This window comes from Heteronotia binoei, chromosome 8, assembly GCF_032191835.1.
Source record: "Heteronotia binoei isolate CCM8104 ecotype False Entrance Well chromosome 8, APGP_CSIRO_Hbin_v1, whole genome shotgun sequence".
Classification (NCBI taxonomy): Eukaryota; Metazoa; Chordata; class Lepidosauria; order Squamata; family Gekkonidae; genus Heteronotia; species Heteronotia binoei.
The window spans coordinates 11,573,534-11,595,347 of record NC_083230.1 but is presented as its reverse complement, the minus strand read 5'-3'; the positions used below and the strand labels follow the sequence as shown (position 1 = coordinate 11,595,347).

At 46.1% G+C, this 21,814-nt stretch overlaps 1 protein-coding gene across 1 annotated transcript in view; it reads left to right on the top strand.

The window, feature by feature from the left end:
* The first annotated feature begins 270 nt into the window (after positions 1–270).
* The window catches only part of CELSR1 (cadherin EGF LAG seven-pass G-type receptor 1), a 314,186-nt gene continuing 292,642 nt past the window's right edge, over positions 271–21,814 (top strand). The window contains exon 1 of the mRNA XM_060246078.1: positions 271–3,775. Within this exon, the coding sequence (XP_060102061.1) occupies positions 271–3,775 (3,505 nt within the window). The remainder of the gene's footprint in view (positions 3,776–21,814) is intronic.

Sequence of the window (21,814 nt, the reverse complement as noted above, 5' to 3'; positions counted from 1 at the left end):
CGTCGGGGGAAAGAGCGGCCGGCGGCGCGTCGGAGGGAGCCCAGCGCCCGGGAGCGAGCCTCCGGAGGGGGAAAGCGGCAGAAGCGCGACGCTGCCCCGTTCCCCGAGCCGCGCCATGGAGGGCGGCTGAGGCAGCGGCCGTCGAGGGCGACTGAGCGGCCGGCTCTCCGGGAGCCATTTTGGGAGGCGCTCGCCGGGACGAGGCCGGATGACCCGCGGCCGCGGCGGGTGGATGGACTGCGTCGCCCGCCGGCCTCGGAAGCCTCGGAGATGCTGCTCGGCTGGCCGGCGGCTGCCTTGCTGCTGGGGCTGCTGGCGCCCGCGGCGGGCTGGGAGCTGCGGCCGGCCGGAGGGGGCGCCCCGCTGCTGGACCTCTCGCTGGGGCCCGAGTGGCGCTGCGCGCTGGAGCCGAGCCTGACCGCCCGCCGCCTGAGGGGCGCCCTGGAGGTGACGCGGCTGCGCAGGACCCCCAAGCGCCTGGCGTGCGCTCCCTCCCGCCCGCTGCCGCTCCACCTGCGCCTCGCCTGCGGCGCCCTCCTCTCGCTGCCCTGGAGCGGCTGCCCCGGCGCGGCTGCGGGCTCCGCGCCGCCTCGCCTCGCCGTCTGGGGGCCCCTGCCCGCCCTGCTCTGCCCGGAGAGCGGCGGCGGAGGGGTGCTCGCCCTCCTCGGGGCCTTGACCACTTTCCCGCAGTGCCGCTGCCCCGACGGCCTCCCCTTGGCCTGCCGGGAAGGGAGGCAGGGGTGCCCTCGGCCCCCCGGGGGGGAGCCGCTGCGGCTGCGGTGTCGCCTGAGGAAGAGCCAAGGGGACATCCTGGTGGAGCTGAGGCCGGTGGGGCCGTGGGCGCCTGGAGGAGACGGTGGGGAGAAGCGAAGGTTGCGGAGAAGCGGGGGTGGTCCCTTTGGGGCAGGGAGTGGCGCCGACCGGGAGTCTTGGCATCGGGGCGCCAGGAAGCTGAGGAGCGTCAACAACCCGCCGCAGTTCAAGCTGCCCAACTATCAAGTGTCGATTGCTGAGAACCAGCCTTCGGGCGCCACGGTCATCACGCTGGAAGCCCATGACCCCGACGAGGGGGAAGCAGGCCGACTGACATATTCGATGGAGGCGTTCTTTGACAAGCGGTCTGATGATTACTTCTCCATTGACTCTACGACCGGAGTAGTGGTCACCACTCGTAGCCTGGACCGGGAGACCAAAGATACCCACGTGCTTCAAGTCACGGCGGCGGACCACGGCTCCCCACGGCACCGTTCTGCCACCACCTTCCTGACGGTGACCGTGAGCGACACCAACGATCACGGCCCGGTGTTTGAGCAGCCGGAATATCGAGAGAACATCCGAGAGAATCTTGAAGTGGGTTATGAAGTGCTGACTATTCGCGCCACGGATGAGGATGCCCCGGGCAACGCTAACTTGCTCTATCGCATCCTGGACCCTGGGGCTGGGGAGGGAGTCTTTGAGATTGACCCGCACTCTGGTGTTGTGAGGACTTGTGCTCCTGTGGACCGAGAGGAGATTTCAGAATATCATCTTGTAGTGGAAGCTAATGACCAGGGCAAAGATCCGGAGCCCCGCAGTGCCACGGTCACTGTGCACATCGTGGTGGAAGATGAAAACGACAACTCTCCGCAGTTCAGTGAGAAACGCTACTTGGTGCAGATTCCGGAGGACATAGCGGTGAACAGTCAGGTCCTGCAGCTGCAAGCCACTGACAGAGATCGGGGCAGCAATGCCCAGGTACACTACAGTATTGTGAGTGGGAATCTCAAAGGCCAGTTTTACATCCATTCTTTTTCTGGCTCTATCGACCTGATAAACCCCCTGGACTATGAGACGATTAGAGAATATAATTTGAGGATAAAAGCTCAGGATGGGGGAAGGCCTCCACAAATCAATTCTAGTGGGATGGTTTCCATTCAGGTGTTGGATGTAAACGATAATGCCCCCATCTTTGTAAGCACCCCTTTCCAAGCCACAGTACTAGAAAATGTCCCACTGGGCTACTCAGTTTTACATGTTCAGGCAGTAGATGCTGACTCTGGGGATAATGCCCGCTTGGAATATAAACTTGTTGAACTATCTCATCCTTCTCCAGTGCCCTCAAGTAGGGGCGCTGGTTTTCCCTTCCAGATCAACAACAGTACTGGATGGATTACAGTGTCTGCTGAGCTCGACCGGGAGACCGTGGAGAGCTACCATTTTGGGGTAGAGGCCAGAGACCATGGAGTGCCTGTCATGAGTTCCTCAGCCAGCGTGTCTATTACTGTCCTTGATGTCAATGATAACAGCCCTGTGTTTACGGAAAAAGTTTATCAGCTCAGGCTTAACGAAGATGCAGCGGTAGGCAGCAGTGTCTTGACCCTGACAGCAGTGGACAGAGATGTCAACAGTGTGGTGACTTACCAAATCACTAGTGGCAACACAAGGAACCGCTTTGCTATCACTAGTCAGAGTGCGGGTGGGCTGATCACCCTGTCTTTGCCCCTGGATTACAAGCAAGAGAGGCAATATGTGTTAACGGTCATGGCTTCAGATGGAACTCTCTTTGACACCGTACAAGTCTTCATCAATGTCACAGATGCCAACACACACCGGCCAGTTTTCCAAAGTTCCCACTACACAGTGAGTATCAGTGAAGACAAGCCTGTCGGCACGTCCGTTGTAACCATCAGTGCCACTGATGAAGATACTGGGGAGAATGCTAGGATCACTTACGTCCTGGAGGACAACATCCCTCAGTTTCGCATTGATCCTGACATGGGCACAATTACCACGTTGATGGAGTTAGATTACGAAGACCAAGCTGCTTATACTTTGGCCATCACAGCCCATGACAATGGAATCCCTCAGAAATCTGATACCACCTATGTGGAGATCCTTATCCTGGATGCCAACGACAATGCACCCCGATTTCTTCGTGACCGTTACCAGGGTGCTGTTTTTGAGGACGTGCCACTCTCTACCAGTGTCCTGCAGGTGTCTGCTACTGACCGCGACTCAGGCCAAAATGGTCGCCTCCTTTATACCTTCCAGGGTGGTGACGACGGGGATGGAGATTTTTACATTGAGGCCACGTCAGGGGTGATTCGGACGCTGCGCAAACTGGATCGTGAAAATGTCGCCGTTTACAGTCTTCGAGCTTTTGCGGTGGACCGGGGAGTCCCGTCCCTTAAAGCCTCTGTGGATATCCAGGTTACAGTGCTAGATATCAACGATAACCCACCTGTTTTTGAGCAGGACGAATTTGACATCTTCGTGAAGGAAAACAGCCCCGTCGGTTCCATTGTGACCCGAATCAGTGCTGTAGACCCGGACGAGGGAACCAATGCGCAAATTATGTATCAAATTGTGGAGGGGAACATCCCTGAAGTCTTTCAGCTTGACCTCCTCAATGGAGACCTCACAGCCCTGATGGATCTAGATTATGAAAGTCAGACAGAATATGTGATCGTGGTGCAAGCTACCTCAGCCCCTCTTGTTAGCCGAGCTACTGTTCACATACGTCTCCTGGATCAGAATGACAACGCTCCGGTGCTGCAAGACTTCCAGATCCTTTTCAACAATTATGTCACTAACAAATCCAATAGTTTCCCTTCTGGAGTAATTGGCAAGATCCCTGCCCATGATCCCGATATGTCTGACCAACTGAACTACACTTTTGTCAGGGGCAATGAGTTAAACCTGCTGCTTTTGGACTCTTCTACCGGAGAGCTCAAGCTAAGCCGGGATCTGGACAACAACAGAGCTTTGGAAGCCATCATGGAAGTCTCTGTTTCAGGTAAGCAAATATGTATTTTATTCTGGTAGTAATAGATAAGGAGGGGTGAGAATTTTGTAACTGGCCTATTGTATTGGCATATGCAAATGTGTACTCTGTGAACCATGCTTTTTAATTTCCTGAGCCGGTGATTTGCTTTGTAAAATTTTTTGGAGAAGAGCCATGGAAACTGTGCTTTGCTCTGGCATGAACCCGACAGTGGAATTTCACCTCCCCAGTTGTGCTCCACGAAAATCTTTTGTATTAGAACAGAAATTAACCAACATTTTTATTTTCTTTAACTGCTTCCTAGTTGTGGATGTCTAAATTATTCGAAAGCGATAATGTCCTTCGGTTAATGAGCTGGATTTTTCAGTGCCATTCCTTCAAATGCTAGGCTGCAATAATTTTTAAGTTAATAGTAAGAGGAAGTTTCTCTGACTTTCCTGTTGATACAGAAATCCCTATATCAGGACACGCATAAAAGTTTATGTTTATTTACATACCTTTATTTGTGTTGTTTATGGGTAGCATAAAGATCTGCAAAACATGAACAACTGAAATGAATGTTGTATTCAGAGCAGTTTAAGTCCCCAGATTTGTAAAATGTTTATCCATATGTTTATTATTACTAGCAGTACTACTAAACTAAATTTGGTGAGAGCCAGTTTGGTGTAGTGGTTAAGTGTGTGGACTCTTATCTGGGAGAACCGGGTTTGATTCCCCACTCCTCCACCTGCAACTGCTGGAATGGCCTTGGGTCAGCCGTAGCTCTGGCAGAGGTTGTCCTTGAAAGGGCAGCTGCTGTGGGAGCCCTCTCCAGCCCCACCCACCTCACAGGGTGTCTGTTGTGGGGGAGGAAGGGAAAGGAGATTTTGAGCTGCTCTGAGACTCTTCAGAGTGGAGGGCGGGATATAAATCCAATATCTTCTTCTTCTTAAATTATGAGCACAATATTTCTGGCAGGATCACAGTACAATCCTAAACAGAGTTATACTCTTCTAAGTCCTCTGAAGGTAATGGACATGTCAGCATGTAACAGTGCTTACGTTTTTACTGTTGGTATCTTTTGAATGTCTTTCATCATTTTCTCCAGATTCATTTTAGTAAAGAGTAAAACTCCCAAGGTCAAATTCCGTAACATTTTGCTTGATGATTTTAACATAGCACATTCTAAACAGAAGTGAAGCTAAGTGCATTCACAGTATTAATGAACCTTGAATAACCTGGCATTTGCAATAATAGTGTTGTGCCCAAAGTAGAAAAAAAAATACAGATGCGTGTTTACATTTCCGATTAAGTGGGTCTCTGAAAATATTAGGAAGCAACTTGACTTTGAGAGACAAATTCTGAAAGAGTAGCCTGGTTATGCCAAACCCTGATTTTCAAGATCTGAGTACACATAAAGGGGGAATCATGTTATGCACAATCCTGATAATCTTTGTCACCATTTCATATGAATAGGGAAATGCACCGTATTTTCCAGCTTTGGTACAGATGACCAGAAATCCAAATTCATAAAGATAGGTGTTTGCATGAATCAAACCTGGAAAATGCACCCTCTTTTCATTAAACGATGAACATGTGTTTCAAGAGGATTGCGAGCAATATTCCCTCTAAGCTGCAGAGTCTTGTGAGCAAAAAATTTACTTTGTGAGCTACTGACATCAAGGTTGTGAGTTAAAGTTGTGTGCTACTGCATAAATTATTGCGCACCGGGGTCATCCTTCCTGAGCTAAGACAAAAATGTCTGAACTGGAGGCTAAAAATCTGTGAGCTTTGCTCACGCTAACTCAGCTTAGAGGGAACACTGATTGTGGGTTGTGTTGTGTGCTTTCCCATTACACAAGGCTGGAGTGCCAAAATCCTAATGAAACCAAAAGCAAAACAAAAACATACCATCCAATTCAATGGCACTTAATGTTCTAAGGGAATGAAAAATTAAACATCTTTTAGTATCTTTAATTTTGTGTGCTTAACACTCTCATGTTGAAACCAGTGGGCTTCAATTTCTGGCAAATTTATTTTGGCAAGGACTGCAGCACCAGCTGCTTCACTGGATACTTTTGTTTCAGATGCTTTTATCAGTTTGGGACTATAATTTGAAATTATTTTTAATGCTTCTGAGTTTAAGTGCTGCTTTATTGTTCTTAGCTAATAAATATGAGCATACACTTAATTTTTTAAAAAATGATCCAAACTTGGTGGGAGGGTACCTCTGATTACCCGGGGCTGAGGACAAATGTCATCTCTGTGCACTGCTTGTGAGTTTCTCAGGAACGCTTCACTTGCTTCTGTCGGGACAGTGGTGGACTTAACAGTACCTTCCTATGTCTAAGCCTGTTGATTTCAATGACTTTCAACTGGTGTAATTCTGTATAGAACTGAATTGTAAATGGACTTTTATTTTGACTCAGAAAGCAGGAGTTTGGCGTTTTTTCCTTGCATTTATTCTAAAACATCTTTAGAGGTAGCATTCAAATCTATACAAATATTGCAGATGAAATCAAGAAGCCAGAGCTAGATATTATTAAAAGAACAGATAAACTGAAGAGACTATAGTGAGTACCCAAGGGAGCCTAGGCATGTCTGTTGAGAAGTCCCATGTTTTCAGTGGGCGGCTTACTCTCAAGAAAGAATCCTTAGGATTGCAGTTTAAATAACCGCGCCAAGCAAATTTGAAAAGGGAGGAGATTGCATGATTCAGTTGCCACTATCAAGGTTTTTCTTTATAAGGAGCCCATATTCTAGGGCTGGTGAATATTTTGTTGTGTTAATGAGGTGTTGTGTCCTTAGATTATTTCAGTAGCTTCGATTCAATGTTGACAAGTTGTAAATTGTTACAATTCAGTATTTTGGAACTGAAGCGTACTGTTTTTGTTTTAGAAATCCTTTTAAGTGTAGCTCATACTGTGCATCGGCAATGCAGTGGCTTGCCTTCTGTGGACTCTGCTGTCTTTATGGCACGCCTCTTGAGCAGTTGTGACTCTCGTTGACCTTTTCAGGTCCATTGTGAGTGAGTAGTATCTTGTTAGTGATGCTTTTCACCCTTTGTAGCCTTTTCACTTTTTGTGAGAAGCAGTTTCAGGGTGTGTAATAGCATTTTAGAAGGTAGTTTCTCTGTGGCTGTTTTGTGCAGCAAAGGTACCCAAATTAGACTGATTTCCTGAGCCGCTCACTAGGACATAACACTTTGCAAGTGAATGCTCACGGTGTGATCAAGGGCATGTTGCGGTGGAAATGAGTGACTCCCATCATGTTTGCAGGGGCACAGAGAAAGTGGTGCCAGTCCCCGTGACTGAAATTATTACCATGTTTCATTTGACAATCAACTTAGATTTCATTTCATGCAAGACTTTAGAAGCAGGTACTTGTGGTTAGTGTGTAATTGCTGCTTCCACTTTGCTTAAAGACTTCCAGAGATAATATGCTAGTTGTGTGATTTTCCAGGCTTGTCATGGCTTGCATGATACTTATGGTCATCCACCCTCAGCTTTACTCATCTGATAAAGAACATCTCCTTATCTAACCTCACAAGATAAAGGAATAACAGTCAGTACTAAATAGGACAGTAAAAGGCAGAGATTGCTTGAAAGTGTTGTCTGTTTACTGCAGTAATTGTGCACATTTCAGTGGTGTCACAATACTACCGTCATCCAAAGAAACCTAGGCATGCCAAATCCAAAGGATTTATGTGTTCAGGACTCATTAATTCTTCTGAATAGTGCCCAGAGACTTGCTCTATTACGTGAAGATGAAATATACTGAGACAAAGTAAAGTCCGCCTCAAATATGGCAACTTTTCTGTGGAAAGTCTTGCCATGTAAAAAATAATGCGGAACCTGTGTTCACCTGTGACAAATGCAAGAATAATGTGCTGTGTGCTGGAAAAACAGCCTCAGTTATAATTTCACAGTGGACATTGATTTTTTTTTCAATGCAATTTTAAACAGAGTTACACCTCTGTAAATCCATTGATGTCAGTGGACTTAGGCAGGTGTAACTCTGCTTGGGGATTGCACTGCATGTGAAATACACAAATCTGTGCAAGTTTGATTCATTGGTCCTCTTTCACAATTAGAAAAATCATAAGATCATCTACCAAGTCTGTCTGCTTTTAAAAGCCTTTCTTATGTCCTCTCAGTACTGCTTGGATCATATCAGTTGTGATCATATAGTACTGTTGTGATCATATCATACAGTATCTATTGTTTTGATCATTGTTGTATTGTATTGGTATTGATCACTGAGCATATTTAAATACTTACACGGCAAGTCTTGGAACACTGGGTACTTATTGCAGCTTCTTCCCCACCCCCATCAAAAATCCCATGCATAGTTATAGGATGGGGGAGACTTGTCTTGGCAGTAGTATGTGCGAAAAGGATCTAGGGGTCTTAGTGGATCATACGCTGAACATGAGTCAACAGTGTGATGCGGTGGCAAAAAAGGCAAATGTAATTTTGGGCTGTATCAACAGAAGTATAGTGTCCAGATCACGTGAAGTGATGGTATCACTTTACTCTGCTCTGGTAAGACCTCACCTGGAGTATTGTGTTCAGTTTTGGGCACCACTTTTTAAGAAGGATATAGACAAGCTGGAGTGGGTCCAGAGGAGGGTGATGAAGATGGTGAGGGGTCTGGAGACCAAGTCCTACAAGGAAAGGTTGAAGGAGCTGTGGATGTTTAACCTGGAGAGGAGGCGGCTGAGAGGTGATATGATCACCCTCTTCAAGTACTTGAAGGGCTGTCATATAGAGGATGGTGTGGAATTGTTTTCTGTGGCCCTAGAAGGTAGGACCAGAACCAATGGGTTAAAATTAAATCAAAAGAGTTTCCGGTTCAACATTAGGAAGAACTTCCTGACCGTTAGAGCGATTCCTCAGTGGAACAGGCTTCCTCGGGACTGGAGGTGGTGGGCTCTCCTTCCTTGGAGGTTTTTAAACAGAGGCTAGATGGCCATCTGACAGCGATGAAGATCTTGTGAATTTGGGGGTGGAAAAACAGCCTCAGATGGCCATCTGACAGCGATGAAGATCCTGTGAATTTGGGCTGGAAAAACAGCCTCAGTTATAATTTCACAGTGGACATTGATTTTTTTCAATGCAATTTTAAACAGAGTTACACCTCTGTAAATCCTCTTGAAGGGCTGTCATATAGAGGATGGTGTGGAATTGTTTTCTGTGGCCCCAGAAGGTAGGACCAGAACCAATGGGTTAAAATTAAATCAAAAGAGTTTCCGGCTCAACATTAGGAAGAACTTCCTGACTGTTAGAGCGATTCCTCAGTGGAAGAGGCTTCCTCGGGACTGGAGGTGGTGGGCTCTCCTTCCCTGGAGGTTTTTAAACAGAGGCTAGATGGCCATCTGACAGCGATGAAGATCCTGTGAATTTGGGGTAGGTATTTGTGGGTTTCCTGCATTGTGCAGGGGGTTGGACTAGATGACCCTGGAGGTCCCTTCCAACTCTATGATTCTAAGTCACAATTGACTTAAGGAGGCCCTGTAGATTTTCAAGGCAAGAGATGTTCTGAGATAGTTTGGCATTTCCTGGCTCCTCCTCACAAGCCTGGTATTCCTTGGTGGCTGGTCTCCCATCCCAAATACTATACAGGGTTGACCCTACTTAGCTTCTGAGATCTGGCAAGATCAGGTTAGTCTTGAGTTATCCAGGGTCATGGCTGCAACTACTTAGTATGTCAGTGTAAACTTTAACAGTCAAGTGAATATTACAAGAAAATGTTAAACTTCAGCATAACTTTAATTGTAGCCCAGTTAGCGAGTTGTAAAGGTGTCAGGGGATGAAAGTATTCTTGGGCTTTGGCAAAAGCATCAAACATATGTGATAACAATGAAACTGAATAAGCTTCAATCAATTCTTTGTTACGGTCTGAGGACCAGCCAGTTTGAAGCAAATAGAAAGCAGGTTTTTAAAAGTACGTAATAATAAGTTCTAAATCAATTACATTCCCTTAATCCCGGAGAGCAAGTTTGGTGTAGTGGTTAAGTGTGCGGACTCTTATCTGGGAGAACCAGGTTTGATTCCCCACTCCTCCACTTGCACCTGCTGGCATGGCCTTGGGTCAGCCATAGCTCTGGCAGAGGTTGTCCTTGAAAGGGCAGCTGCTGTGAGAGCCCTCTCCAGCCCCACCCACCTCACAGGGTGTCTGTTGTGGGGGAGGAAGGGAAAGGAGATTGTGAGCCGCTCTGAGACTCTTCAGAGTGGAGGGCGGGATATAAATCCAATATCATCTTCTTCTTCTTCTTAATCCCACAATTCCTTTTTCTAAGAGCTAATACGCAGAATTTTGCTACCGCATGTGTTACCCGTTTCTGACTATCCCTGAACAAGAATGTCTGCAATATTTCTGGTCTGAGGTCGATATAGTCTTGCCAGGGTTTGAATTTAGAAAGTAACGGGATAAGTATTTGACATCTCTCATCCTGATAGAGGTTACAATGTTACTAAGAGTGATAAAATGTTAAATATAATATTGCCACTTGATCCTCTGTTATGCCTTTTGAATTATGTATAGAATATACACATGATTGGCTGACCTGATTTTAAATCTGTGAGGATGATTTACACTTTGGAAAGTTTGAAGTACATCAAATATAAAGGAACGGATATGAGTACCTCAAAATTGCCCAGAAAAAAAACAGGATTAGATCCATTCATGCAAGGAGCTTTGATGTGCCAGGACAGGCTGACAGCATTTGAGTGTGGTTCCATTATTAATATAATTCACCAGAGGTCACCAGAGAGAGGGCCTTCTCGATTGCAGCCCCCCACTGGTGGAATCAAGACCACCTCTCTTCTGACCGCTCTCTTCTGATTGGCGTTTAATTGATGTGGAGCTTATACTGTAGATCATACCAAGATCTTGCGAGAAATTAAACACTTTCCTAATCTGTGGTAGGTGTTTTTTTCTTTTTAAAATGCCCTAAAAACTCCCTCTGTTGTGATGAAAGCAACCGAAGCTGAATTGCAGGATTATACCTCATCATGCTGAATGAGAAAAGATAGCAAATATACCGTAGGAAGCTGAAGACATACCATCACCGCTGTGGAGAAATCTGTATTACCAAAGAGATTAGCACCAAATTAATTTTGATTGTTTTCATTACAGAATGTGTTTTATATGTAATGTAGTTTTATAATGTTTTGATCTATTGTTGTGATTTTATACTGTGAGCCGCCCTGAGCCTGCTTCAGCGGGGAGGGCGGGATATAAATAAAATAAATAAATAAATAACAGATTAACAGAATTCATCCCAGTATTTCCAAGAAACAAACCATGGAGTATTAGCTCCCAAGAACTGTAGGCAAAGTAGAACTCGGAGTGGTATAACATCTCCAAGAAAATTAGTTTCATTCTCTTTTACTGCTTTAATAATAATAATAATAATAATAATAATTTTTTATTTCTATCCCGCCCTCCCCGCCGAGGCAGGCTCAGGGCGGCTCACAACATAAAATACATTATACATCAGTTCTACTTATAAAATCATGTTTAAAACAATTACAGGTTATTAAAATTAACATTAACAATATGGTGCTATAAACATTAGGTCTTCAGTAGAATTCAGTAAGTAAAAGCATTTTCAGCGGCACTTCCTAGCTTGTCATTAGTTGAAGGCTATCTTGAAAAGGTGGGTCTTACAGGCCCTACGGAATTGATCTAAGCATCGTAGGGCCCGCACCTCCTCTGGGAGTTGATTCCACAGCAGCGGGGCTGCGACAGAGAAGGCCCGATCCCGGGTGGCCTTCAATCTGGCCTCCCTTGGCCCAGGGACATTCAGCTGTTTTTTTCCAGCTGACCTCAGCGCTCTCTGGGGCTCATATGGGGAGAGACGGTCCCTCAGGTAGGCCGTAGATTCACATACATCTCATACCAAGATCGTGCGAGAAATTAAACACTTTCCTAATCTGTATTAGGTGTTTTTTTTTTCTTTTTTAAAATGCCCTAAAAACTCCCTCTGTTGTGATGAAAGCAACCGAAGCTGAATTGCAGGATTATAGCTCATCGTGCTGAATGAGAAAAGATAGCAAATTAGCGCAAGTAGTGGCTTAATCTGCAGTAGTGGCGAGGCATAAGAACAAAAAGACTCACAATAAGTGTGATCCGTTGAATGGTGAATGACGCAGAAGGAAGGGCAATAGGAACATGTGGACTAGTGTGCTAATAAAAATATTTATGGGCTGATAACATGTAGTTCAATTAAATTCAAGACTGCCAGATAGGTCAGGGCGCATTACAGTAGCTCACTCAACCCTCTTTGCAACATAGCGCTTTGATTCCCTGACATTGTGTGACTAGCTTTCCTCTGAATACTCTGATTGTGACACTCTCTTGTGTTGGGGGTTGAGTCCTTACTTAATTGTGAGTTGGGGTCTCATTTCTTGTTTCCCAGTTCCTTTTAGGAAGACTTGGGAGTCCAAGACCTCAGTGACCCAGATAAATACAAAAGACTGCCTTATACAGAGTCTTTCGAACTCAATATTGTCTATTCTGACTAGCAGTGGGTTTCATTTCAGGTGGATGTCTTCCATTTTACTTGCTATCTGATCTTTTCATCTGGAGATGGCAGAGATTGAACATGGAGCCTTCTGTATGCAAAGCCTATGCTCTACCACTGAGCCATTGTCCCTCATGATTTTGTTGCTAGCTTTGTGCTGTTTTGCTATGATAAATGCTTCTCCCTCCATGAAAGAAAGCACTTTTTCTTACACCTCCCCTGAAAAACTGATTCCCAGCCCACTTGAATACTGCCTGTCTTCCTGCCCGAAACTTTTGGGTCATTAGTCTATCTACAGTTATATGCCATTCTTTATGTCCATTGTTCTTAAGGTTGCCAATCCCCAGGTGGGGGCAGGGGATCCCCCGGTTTGGAGGCCCTGCCCCTGCTTCAGGGTCGTCAGAAAGCGGGGGGAGGGGAGGGAAATGTCTGCTGGGAACTCTTATTCCCTATGGAGATTTATTCCCATGGAAAATAATGGAGAATTGATCCGCGGGTGTCTGGGGCTCTGGGGGGGGCTGTTTTTTGGGGTAGAGGCATCAAATTTTCAGTATAGCATCTAGTGCCTCTCCCCAAAATACCCTCTAAGTTTCAAAAAGATTGGACCAGGGGGTCCAGTTTTATGAGCCCCAAAAGAAGGTGCCCCTATCCTTCATTATTTCCTATGGAAGGAAGGCATTGAAAAGGTGTGCCGTCCCTTTAAATGTGACGGCCAGAACTCCCTTTGGAGTTCAATTATGCTTGTCACAGCCTTGATCTTGGCTCCACTCCTAATGTCTCCTGGCTCCACCCCCAAAGTCTCCTGGCTCCACCCCCAAAGTCCCCAGATATTTCTTGAATTGGACTTGGCAACCCTATCTGTTCTATAGAATACACATAGCAGAGCTTCAAGGACCATAGTACATCTTCAAGGATTTTAGGCGGTGAGCATGGAAAGGGCCCTCTGACTGAATCTGGGAGAGCCAGAAGTACAAGAGCTGAGTAATGATCTTCATGGGCCATTGGTTTATTGTTTCGTTATGTTATTTATAGTCTGCCTTTCTCACGGAGTCTCAAGGCGGATTATACAGTGAGTCAGTACAGTCAACAAAATAGGACGTTCAGTAACCAATGCATTAGGATATTAAACATCTGGAACCATCAGAAAGAAACAGTAGTCTGGTCTCACTGGTACTGTGACATGGATCCAGCTGTCCAGGTTAAGGTATTAAGGTAAGGGGCCATCTTATGGGCTAGGCCGGGGGTGGGGAACCTCCGTCCTGAGGGCTCTTGGGGATTGCTGGGCCGAACCAAGCCATGTGGCAGCCTCTCTGTGGCTTGGCTGGCCAGCGAGGATTGTGGGGCCCAGTCACGCTGTGCGGCAGCCTCCCCAGGGCCAGGCAGGGATCACAGGGCCCAGAGGTAGTGGGCAGCAGCCTCCCTGGGGCCTGACTGGCCGGCCAGAATTGCTGCAGGGCCTGGAAAAGTTACTGACACAGTTCAGTTTGCAGATGGTGTGGCCTAATATGCTAATGAGTGTGTGACCTAATATGCTAATATTAGGAGATGCGGTCTAATATGCTACTGAGTTCCTGCTGGGCTTTTTCTACAAAAAAGCCCTGGACCTATGTATTTGTCTAGGGCGGCGGGCCGTGTTTGTGTGCCAGATTAGGCTCTCCCCACATGACCTCGAATAGAAAAACAATTATTTGCATTAATTTTGCTGGCCTGAATTGTTCTCCGTTGGTGGAGCACTGTTTTTTAAGTTGATAATTTTTATGGCCCATGAATGATGTTATAAATATCCACATGGCCCTTGGCAGAAAAAAGGTTCCCCACCCCTGGGCTAGGCTGAGTTGGTAGAAAGCCTTTTTTTTTGCAGCTGCATTAACTTGCTGCTCTAGTAATAAATCTGGGTCCAATATGACCTCCAAGACTTTAACTGAGTCAGCAGGGGTCAGTTGAACGCCATTGCAAGTGGAGAGAACAGTATCCTTCAAGGCCTTCACCTTCCCAACCAGCATCACGTCTGTCTTTTTAGGGTTTAATTTCAATCTCTTCACTTTTAGCCAGTTAACCACCGTGGCCAGGCAGCAATTCAGGATCTCTACTACATCGCCAGGAGAGTTGGATAAGAATATAGTAGCACCAAAACACTGATGGCAACCAACTATGTCTTACTATGACATAGCTCCTTAAATCTTAACTTGGACCGATTCTGCACTAGCCTTTGTCCTGGTCTCATTCTCAGCTCTCGTGTTTGCTCAGGGCAAGGAGCAAGCAGGGAACATGCAGCCCTGCTCCGGAGATGCCAGTGCAGGATCTGAAAAAAAGAGCCACAGTGAGGAGCCCTGCACAGAAGGCAGGGAGAGCCAGTTTGGTGTAGTGGTTAAGTGTGCGGTCTCTTATCTGGGAGAACCAGGTTTGATTCCCCACTCCTCCACTTGCACCTGCTGGAATGGCCTTGGGTCAGCCATAGCTCTGGCAGAGGTTGTCCTTGAAAGGGCAGCTAGTGTGAGAGCCCTCTCCAGCCCCACCCACCTCACAGGGTGTCTGTTGTGGGGGAGGAAGGGAAAGGAGATTGTGAACCGCTCTGTGACTCTTCGGAGTGGAGGGCGGGATATAAATCCAATATCTTCATCTACCTCACAGGGTGTCTGTTGTGGGGGAGGAAGGGAAAGGAGATTGTGAGCCACTCTGAGACTCTTCGGAGTGGAGGGCGGGATATAAATCCAATATCTTCATCTACCTCACAGGGTGTCTGTTGTGGGGGAGGAAGGTAAAGGAGATTGTGAGCCGCTCTGAGACTCTTCAGAATGGAGGGCGGGATATAAATCCAATATCTTCTTCTTCTTCTAAATGTGGAGTTGGTGTTGGTGAATGCTGCTTCTAGGAATTGGTTATCGCAAGCCTGTCTAATACTATTAGATGTCAGAACCTGAGCATGTTCTGTACAACCGGATTGAAGTTCAAGTTTACTTAAGTAGCTCATTATAGTTGTAGACTCAGGTCCTGTGCAGGTGCTGGAGATTCGTTGGGTTACAGTTATGCAGAGTAACCAGTTCTTCTTTGACTGATGTTTCTGCCTCATTTTGCAGGGACTTGTTTCTGTCTTTCGTTGTAACCTTGTTGCTCAGGAAAGAACCGTCTAGCTTCGGGTGTGAACAAAGAGAGGATTAAGGCATGAATGGTTTGGTAGCCTCATCCTTGCCACTAGGGAAATAAATTCCTTAAGTGTGGATCACTGTTGCCATGATATCCCTGCAGGCCATCTAATTATCAGCTTATCCTGCACTTTTGAATACTTGATATATTTTACCTTGATCATGCATTACCTGTTCTGATATCATGGTTGGATAATGATATACTCTAGACAAATGGACACACAGATCCATCATAAAATTATCCAAACTGAATGTAAAATTCCAGAATGCAATAGGTTTCTTTGGCTGGCAGAAATATTAATCTACAGATAATTTGAGACTTAAAAGTTGAGAAAGTGGTTTAAAACACAGCTGTCGTTTGAAATATACCAGTTTTCTGGGTCTACACTTTGGGTCTCTGTGGAAATATACAGTTGCATCCAGTTGTTTTTCTTCCAGCAAGTTAGGTCTCTTGCTCTGTAGGAAGATTTCTGCATCACAGCATGACTTCTTACTTCAGAAAATGTGGAATGTTACCTTCGGACTAGGTCTACCAGCCACGCAGCGTATGGATGAACCAACAATAAGGGCAACACACTGAAACTGGCAAGCCTGATCCTGTCAGGTTTTGGATGCTAAGCAGGGTTGACTGTGGTTAGTACTTGGATGGGAGACTGTCCTTGAAATACCCAGTCAGGAGGCAGGGGCTGGCTTATTCAGCCACCACCCTGAATATCCTCCAGGTCCCCAGTCACCAGAAGTGGACATGACTTCCAGGTGCACATGTGTGCCCACACACACACACACACAAATACAAAATACCAAAAAAATAATAATAAAAACCATAGTCCAACTCTAGTGTTGTGGTTAGAATGTTGAACAAGGATGTTCTGCCATGGAAGTTACTGACAGTACAACCTTAAGAACATTTTCCTAGGATTCTGATGAGTAACTAGAATCCTTAGGAGGACACTATGAGTGGCCGTGGGCCAGTCACTTTCCCTCAATGTGACTTACTGCACAGAGCTGCTGTGAGGATAAAATGGTTATGCCAATAACGGTTTTTGGAATTGGAAATGGATAAAATGTATGCTACCCTGAGCTCGTTGGAGAATGAGCAAATAAAGAACATAAAAACATAAGAGAAGCCATGTTGGATCAGGCCAGTGGCCCATCCAGTCCAACACTCTGTGTCACATAAGAACATAAGAGAAGCCATGTTGGATCAGGCCAATGGCCCATCCAGTCCAACACTCTGTGTCACATAAGAACATAAGAGAAGCCCTGTTGGATCAAGCCAATGGCCCATCCAGTCCAACACTCTGTGTCACATAAGAACATAAGAGAAGCCATGTTGGATCAGGCCAGTGGCCCACCCAGTCCAACACTCCGTGTCACATAAGAACATAAGAGAAGCCATGTTGGATCAGGCCAGTGGCCCACCCAGTCCAACACTCCGTGTCACATAAGAACATAAGAGAAGCCATGTTGGATCAGGCCAGTGGCCCATCCAGTCCAACACTCTGTGTCACATAAGAGAAGCCATGTTGGATCAGGCAAATGGCCCATCCAGTCCATCACTCTGTGTCACATAAGAACATAAGAGAAGCCATGTTGGATCAGGCCAGTGGCCCATCCAGTCCAACACTCTCTGTCACATAAGAGAAGCCATGTTGGATCAGGCCAGTGGCCCATCCAGTCCAACACTCTCTGTCACATAAGAGAAGCCATGTTGGATCAGGCCAATGGCCCATCTAGTCCAACACTCTGTGTCACATAAGAACAGAAGAGAAGCCCTGTTGGATCAGGCCAGTGGCCCATCCAGTCCAACACTCTGTGTCACATAAGAGAAGCCATGTTGGATCAGGCCAATGGCCCATCCAGTCCAACACTTCGTGTCACATAAGAACAGAAGAGAAGCCCTGTTGGATCAGGCCAGTGGCCCATCCAGTCCAACACTCTGTGTCACATAAGAACAGAAGAGAAGCCCTGTTGGATCAGGCCAGTGGCCCATCCAGTCCAACACTCTGTGTCACATAAGAGAAGCCATGTTGGATCAGGCCAATGGCCCATCCAGACCAACACTCTGTGTCACATAAGAACATAAGAGAAGCCATGTTGGATCAGGCCAGTGGCCCACCCAGTCCAACACTCTGTGTCACATAAGAGAAGCCATGTTGGATCAGGCCAGTGGCCCATCCAGTCCAACACTCTGTGTCACATAAGAACAGAAGAGAAGCCCTGTTGGATCAGGCCAGTGGCCCATCCAGTCCAACACTCTGTGTCACATAAGAACATAAGAGAAGCCATGTTGGATCAGGCCAGTGGCCCACCCAGTCCAACACTCTGTGTCACATAAGAACATAAGAGAAGCCATGTTGGATCAGGCCAATGGCCCATCCAGTCCAACACTCTGTGTCACATAAGAACATAAGAGAAGCCATGTTGGATCAGGCCAATGGCCCATCCAGTCCATCACTCTGTGTCACATAAGAACATAAGAGAAGCCATGTTGGATCAGGCCAGTGGCCCATCCAGTCCAACACTCTGTGTCACATAAGAGAAGCCGTGTTGGATCAGGCCAATGGCCCATCCAGTCCAACACTCTGTGTCACATAAGAACATAAGAGAAGCCATGTTGGATCAGGCCAATGGCCCATCCAGTCCATCACTCTGTGTCACATAAGAACATAAGAGAAGCCATGTTGGATCAGGCCAGTGGCCCATCCAGTCCAACACTCTGTGTCACATAAGAGAAGCCGTGTTGGATCAGGCCAATGGCCCATCCAGTCCAACACTCTGTGTCACATAAGAACATAAGAGAAGCCATGTTGGATCAGGCCAATGGCCCATCCAGTCCATCACTCTGTGTCACATAAGAACATAAGAGAAGCCATGGTGGATCAGGCCAGTGGCCCATCCAGTCCAACACTCTGTGTCACATAAGAGAAGCCATGTTGGATCAGGCCAATGGCCCATCCAGTCCAACACTCTGTGTCACATAAGAACATAAGAGAAGCCATGTTGGATCAGGCCAATGGCCCATCCAGTCCAGCACTCTGTGTCACACAGTGGCCAAAATTTATATACACACACACACACACACACACACACACACTGTGGCTAATAGCCACTGATGGACCTCTGCTCCATATTTTTATCTAAACCCCTCTTGAAGGTGGCCATGCTTGTGGCCGCCGCCACCTCCCGTGGCAGTGAATTCCACATGTTAATCACCCTTTGGGTGAAGAAGTACTTTTATCCGTTTTAACCTGTCTGCTCAGCAATTTCATCGAATGCCCACGAGTTCTTATATTGTGAGAAAGGGAGAAAAGTACCTCTTTCTATACTTTCTCCATCCCATGCATTATCTTGTAAACCTCTATCATGTAACCCCGGGGTAGAATAACAAATGGAGTAGATAACAATTTTGACATTTTCCAGCATTGCTATCAGACTATGTCCTTTTAAAATTATTGGCTGTTATTAAAGATGAATAATTTGAGATCCTGAGATCTTTAAGAACTTTGCCATCAATTTTTTAAATGCGAATTTCTTTCAGAAATAAGTTACAGACATTAAGGAAATGTTTATCGTCTTACTTAGATTGCTTACTCCCAGGGCTTTTTTTGTAGCAGGAATTCCTTTGCATATTAAGCTACACACCCCGATGCAGCCAATCCTCCTGGAGCTTACAATAGGCCCTGCACTAAAAGCCCTGTAAACTTTTGGAGGATTGGCTACATCATGGGTGTGTGGGCTAATATGCAAAGAAGTTCCTGCTACAAAGAAAGCCATGCATACCCCTTTTTGACATGGTGATACTATTGTTTCCCAGTCTTTTTTGGGAATGTAATATTCCAAGTTGCTGGACATAAGAGGCTTGTCAGTTTTATCAGGAAAACTGATTAGTGGGATTTCTTCCACTTTGCTCTCTTGGATCAGACAATCTTGTGGTTAGATTAAACAACTAAAAGCAAATTGTGGGTTCAGTCCTATAGATTAACAGTAGTAGTTTGATGGAAAGCAGTAATGCCTCTCCTTGTGCAAATAATTGTTTGTATTTCACAAAATTTTTATCTTTCAATAATTTGTAAATAATTATGGACAGGCCCCAGATTCAGTGGGAGCTCACAGGAGCACAGCTCCTGAACCTTTCTGAGAGTTCCTCCTCCTTCTGAGAGTTCCACCTCCTTGTCCATTGAATAGTAGGTGCAGCTGCATAACAATCCCTCGATGAGCACCACCACCTATTTTTCTACTAAACATTCCCTGATTATGGATAATAATAGACATATCCTGAGCTGTATACTTTTAAAAAAGAACCCTTTTTCAGTGTTGTCAGTCATAAATATGCATTTTTGAATGCCCTGTGCTTTGTGTTGTTTTTGCTCCATTTAAATCTTTCTAGTGATGGAAAAGACTGGTGTGGAGCAAAATAAAGTTTCCAGGCTACCAGGCAATAACAAAAGCTCACCACACATTCCAATAGAAATCTTACTCTATATAAATAGGAAGTGAATATGGGCTGATAGGGTTTTGGTACAGCCTGGTGATCAGATCTGTATTCATTTATAAATTTAAAAAGGAAAAAACAAACGAAATGTAGCCTGCTGAGGATAGCTAAGGATTAAATAGGAGGAAAAAAGGACATCAGAGGAGACAAGAAAAATTGATGAAAAATTTAAAGGGAATGCTTCCTTTAAATGGCTTTTGCAAGCATGGTTCAAGGGGGCGAGATGGCGTGAAACAAGTTTTGCGAACTAAGAACCAGGCCCAGTTTGTGATTAATTTCACTTCATAATTCATTTTGTGTCCATCCCTAGTCACAAATTTCAGGTAGGGGTTGGAGTTCTCACAGAATTATAACTGGTCTCCAGTTGACAGAGGTCAGTTCTCCTGGAGCAAATTGCATGTTTGGAGAGTGGGATCTATGGCATCACAAACCCCAGTGAGCTCCCTCCCCGCCCCAAACTCCACCATCCAGAGGCGTCACTAGGGTGGGTTGCACCCTGGGGTGTAACTTGATTCAAGTCACCCCCCCCCCCCATTGGGCATCACCCCTTTTGGAGGGCTGCGTCACCCCCTCCCTTCCCTTTGGCTGCCTCTCAAACCAGGTGGCGCTTGCCGTTGGTGGGAGGGGAAGCACTCTCTCTCACACACACACACACACACACAAACTCTCCCGTCTGTGTTTCTCGGGCGGGCACGCGGGCGCGCGCCGTTGGGCCGAGTGCGCGCGCAGGCGCATTCCCATTCCCTGCTCCTCTCTCTCTTCACTCCCTCCCTTTCTCTTCCCCTCTCCTGGCGAGGATTGGTCGCCTGGGGCCAATGAGAATGCTCTGGGGGAGGGCCGATGGCCCCCTTGGCCCCGCCCTAGTGACGCCGCTGCCACCATCCCCAAGATCTGCTTCCCAATCTCCAGGAATTTCACAAGTTGGGAGTTGGCAACCATAGGTATATTATAATGGGACATGGGGACTGGGGAATGTGTAACCCTCAATTTCCTCCTCATACATACAAATTATCCCACACAGCATGCGGAAGAGATAAAAATACCTCCTTTCTAAACGCTTCCTCGAATCTTCAGCTAGATTACGCTAGAAAACGCTTGGGGCTCTTTAGCTTGGAGAAACGTCAACTGCGGGGTGACATGATAGAGGTTTACAAGATAATGCGTGGGATGGAGAAAGTAGAGAAAGAATTCCTTTTCTCCCTTTCTCACAATACAAGAACTCATGGGCATTCGATGAAATTACTGAGCAGTCGGGTTAGAATGGATAAAAGGAAGTCCTTCACCCAAAGGGTGATTAACATGTGGAATTCACTGCCACAGGAGGTGGTGGCGTCTACAAGCATAGCCAGCTTCAAGAGGGGATTAAATAAACATCTGGAGCAGAGGTCCATCAGTGGCTATTAGCCACAGTGTGTATATATATGCGTGTGTTTGTGTTTGTGTGTGTGTGTGTGTGTGTGTGTATATATATATATATATATATATATATATATATATATATATATACCACTATCATCCTTAGCAATTAGTGGTGCACACAATTGCACTGACTGCTGCCCTAGACAGCAAAAGTTCAAGCAGGTGAGGTTGCCAGGAAGCCATTCATCTCCTCTAGGTCAGCAATTCTGTGCTTTTGTATCTTAGGGAGGAATTTTCCAATGGATTTCCCCACCCCAGTACAGTGATTCTTCACAGCCAGTGATGTGGGTTTTCTGGGATTTTCCAATTGAAATTTAAATAAACAATTTAAATGTTTAAATGTAAATGTGAGAGTCCTCTCAGCCCCACCCACCTCACAGGGTTTCTGTTGTGGGGGAGGAAGATAAAGGAGATTGGGAGCCGCTCTGAGATTCGGAGTGGAGGGCAGGATATAAATCCAATATCTTTTTCTTCTCAATAATGTT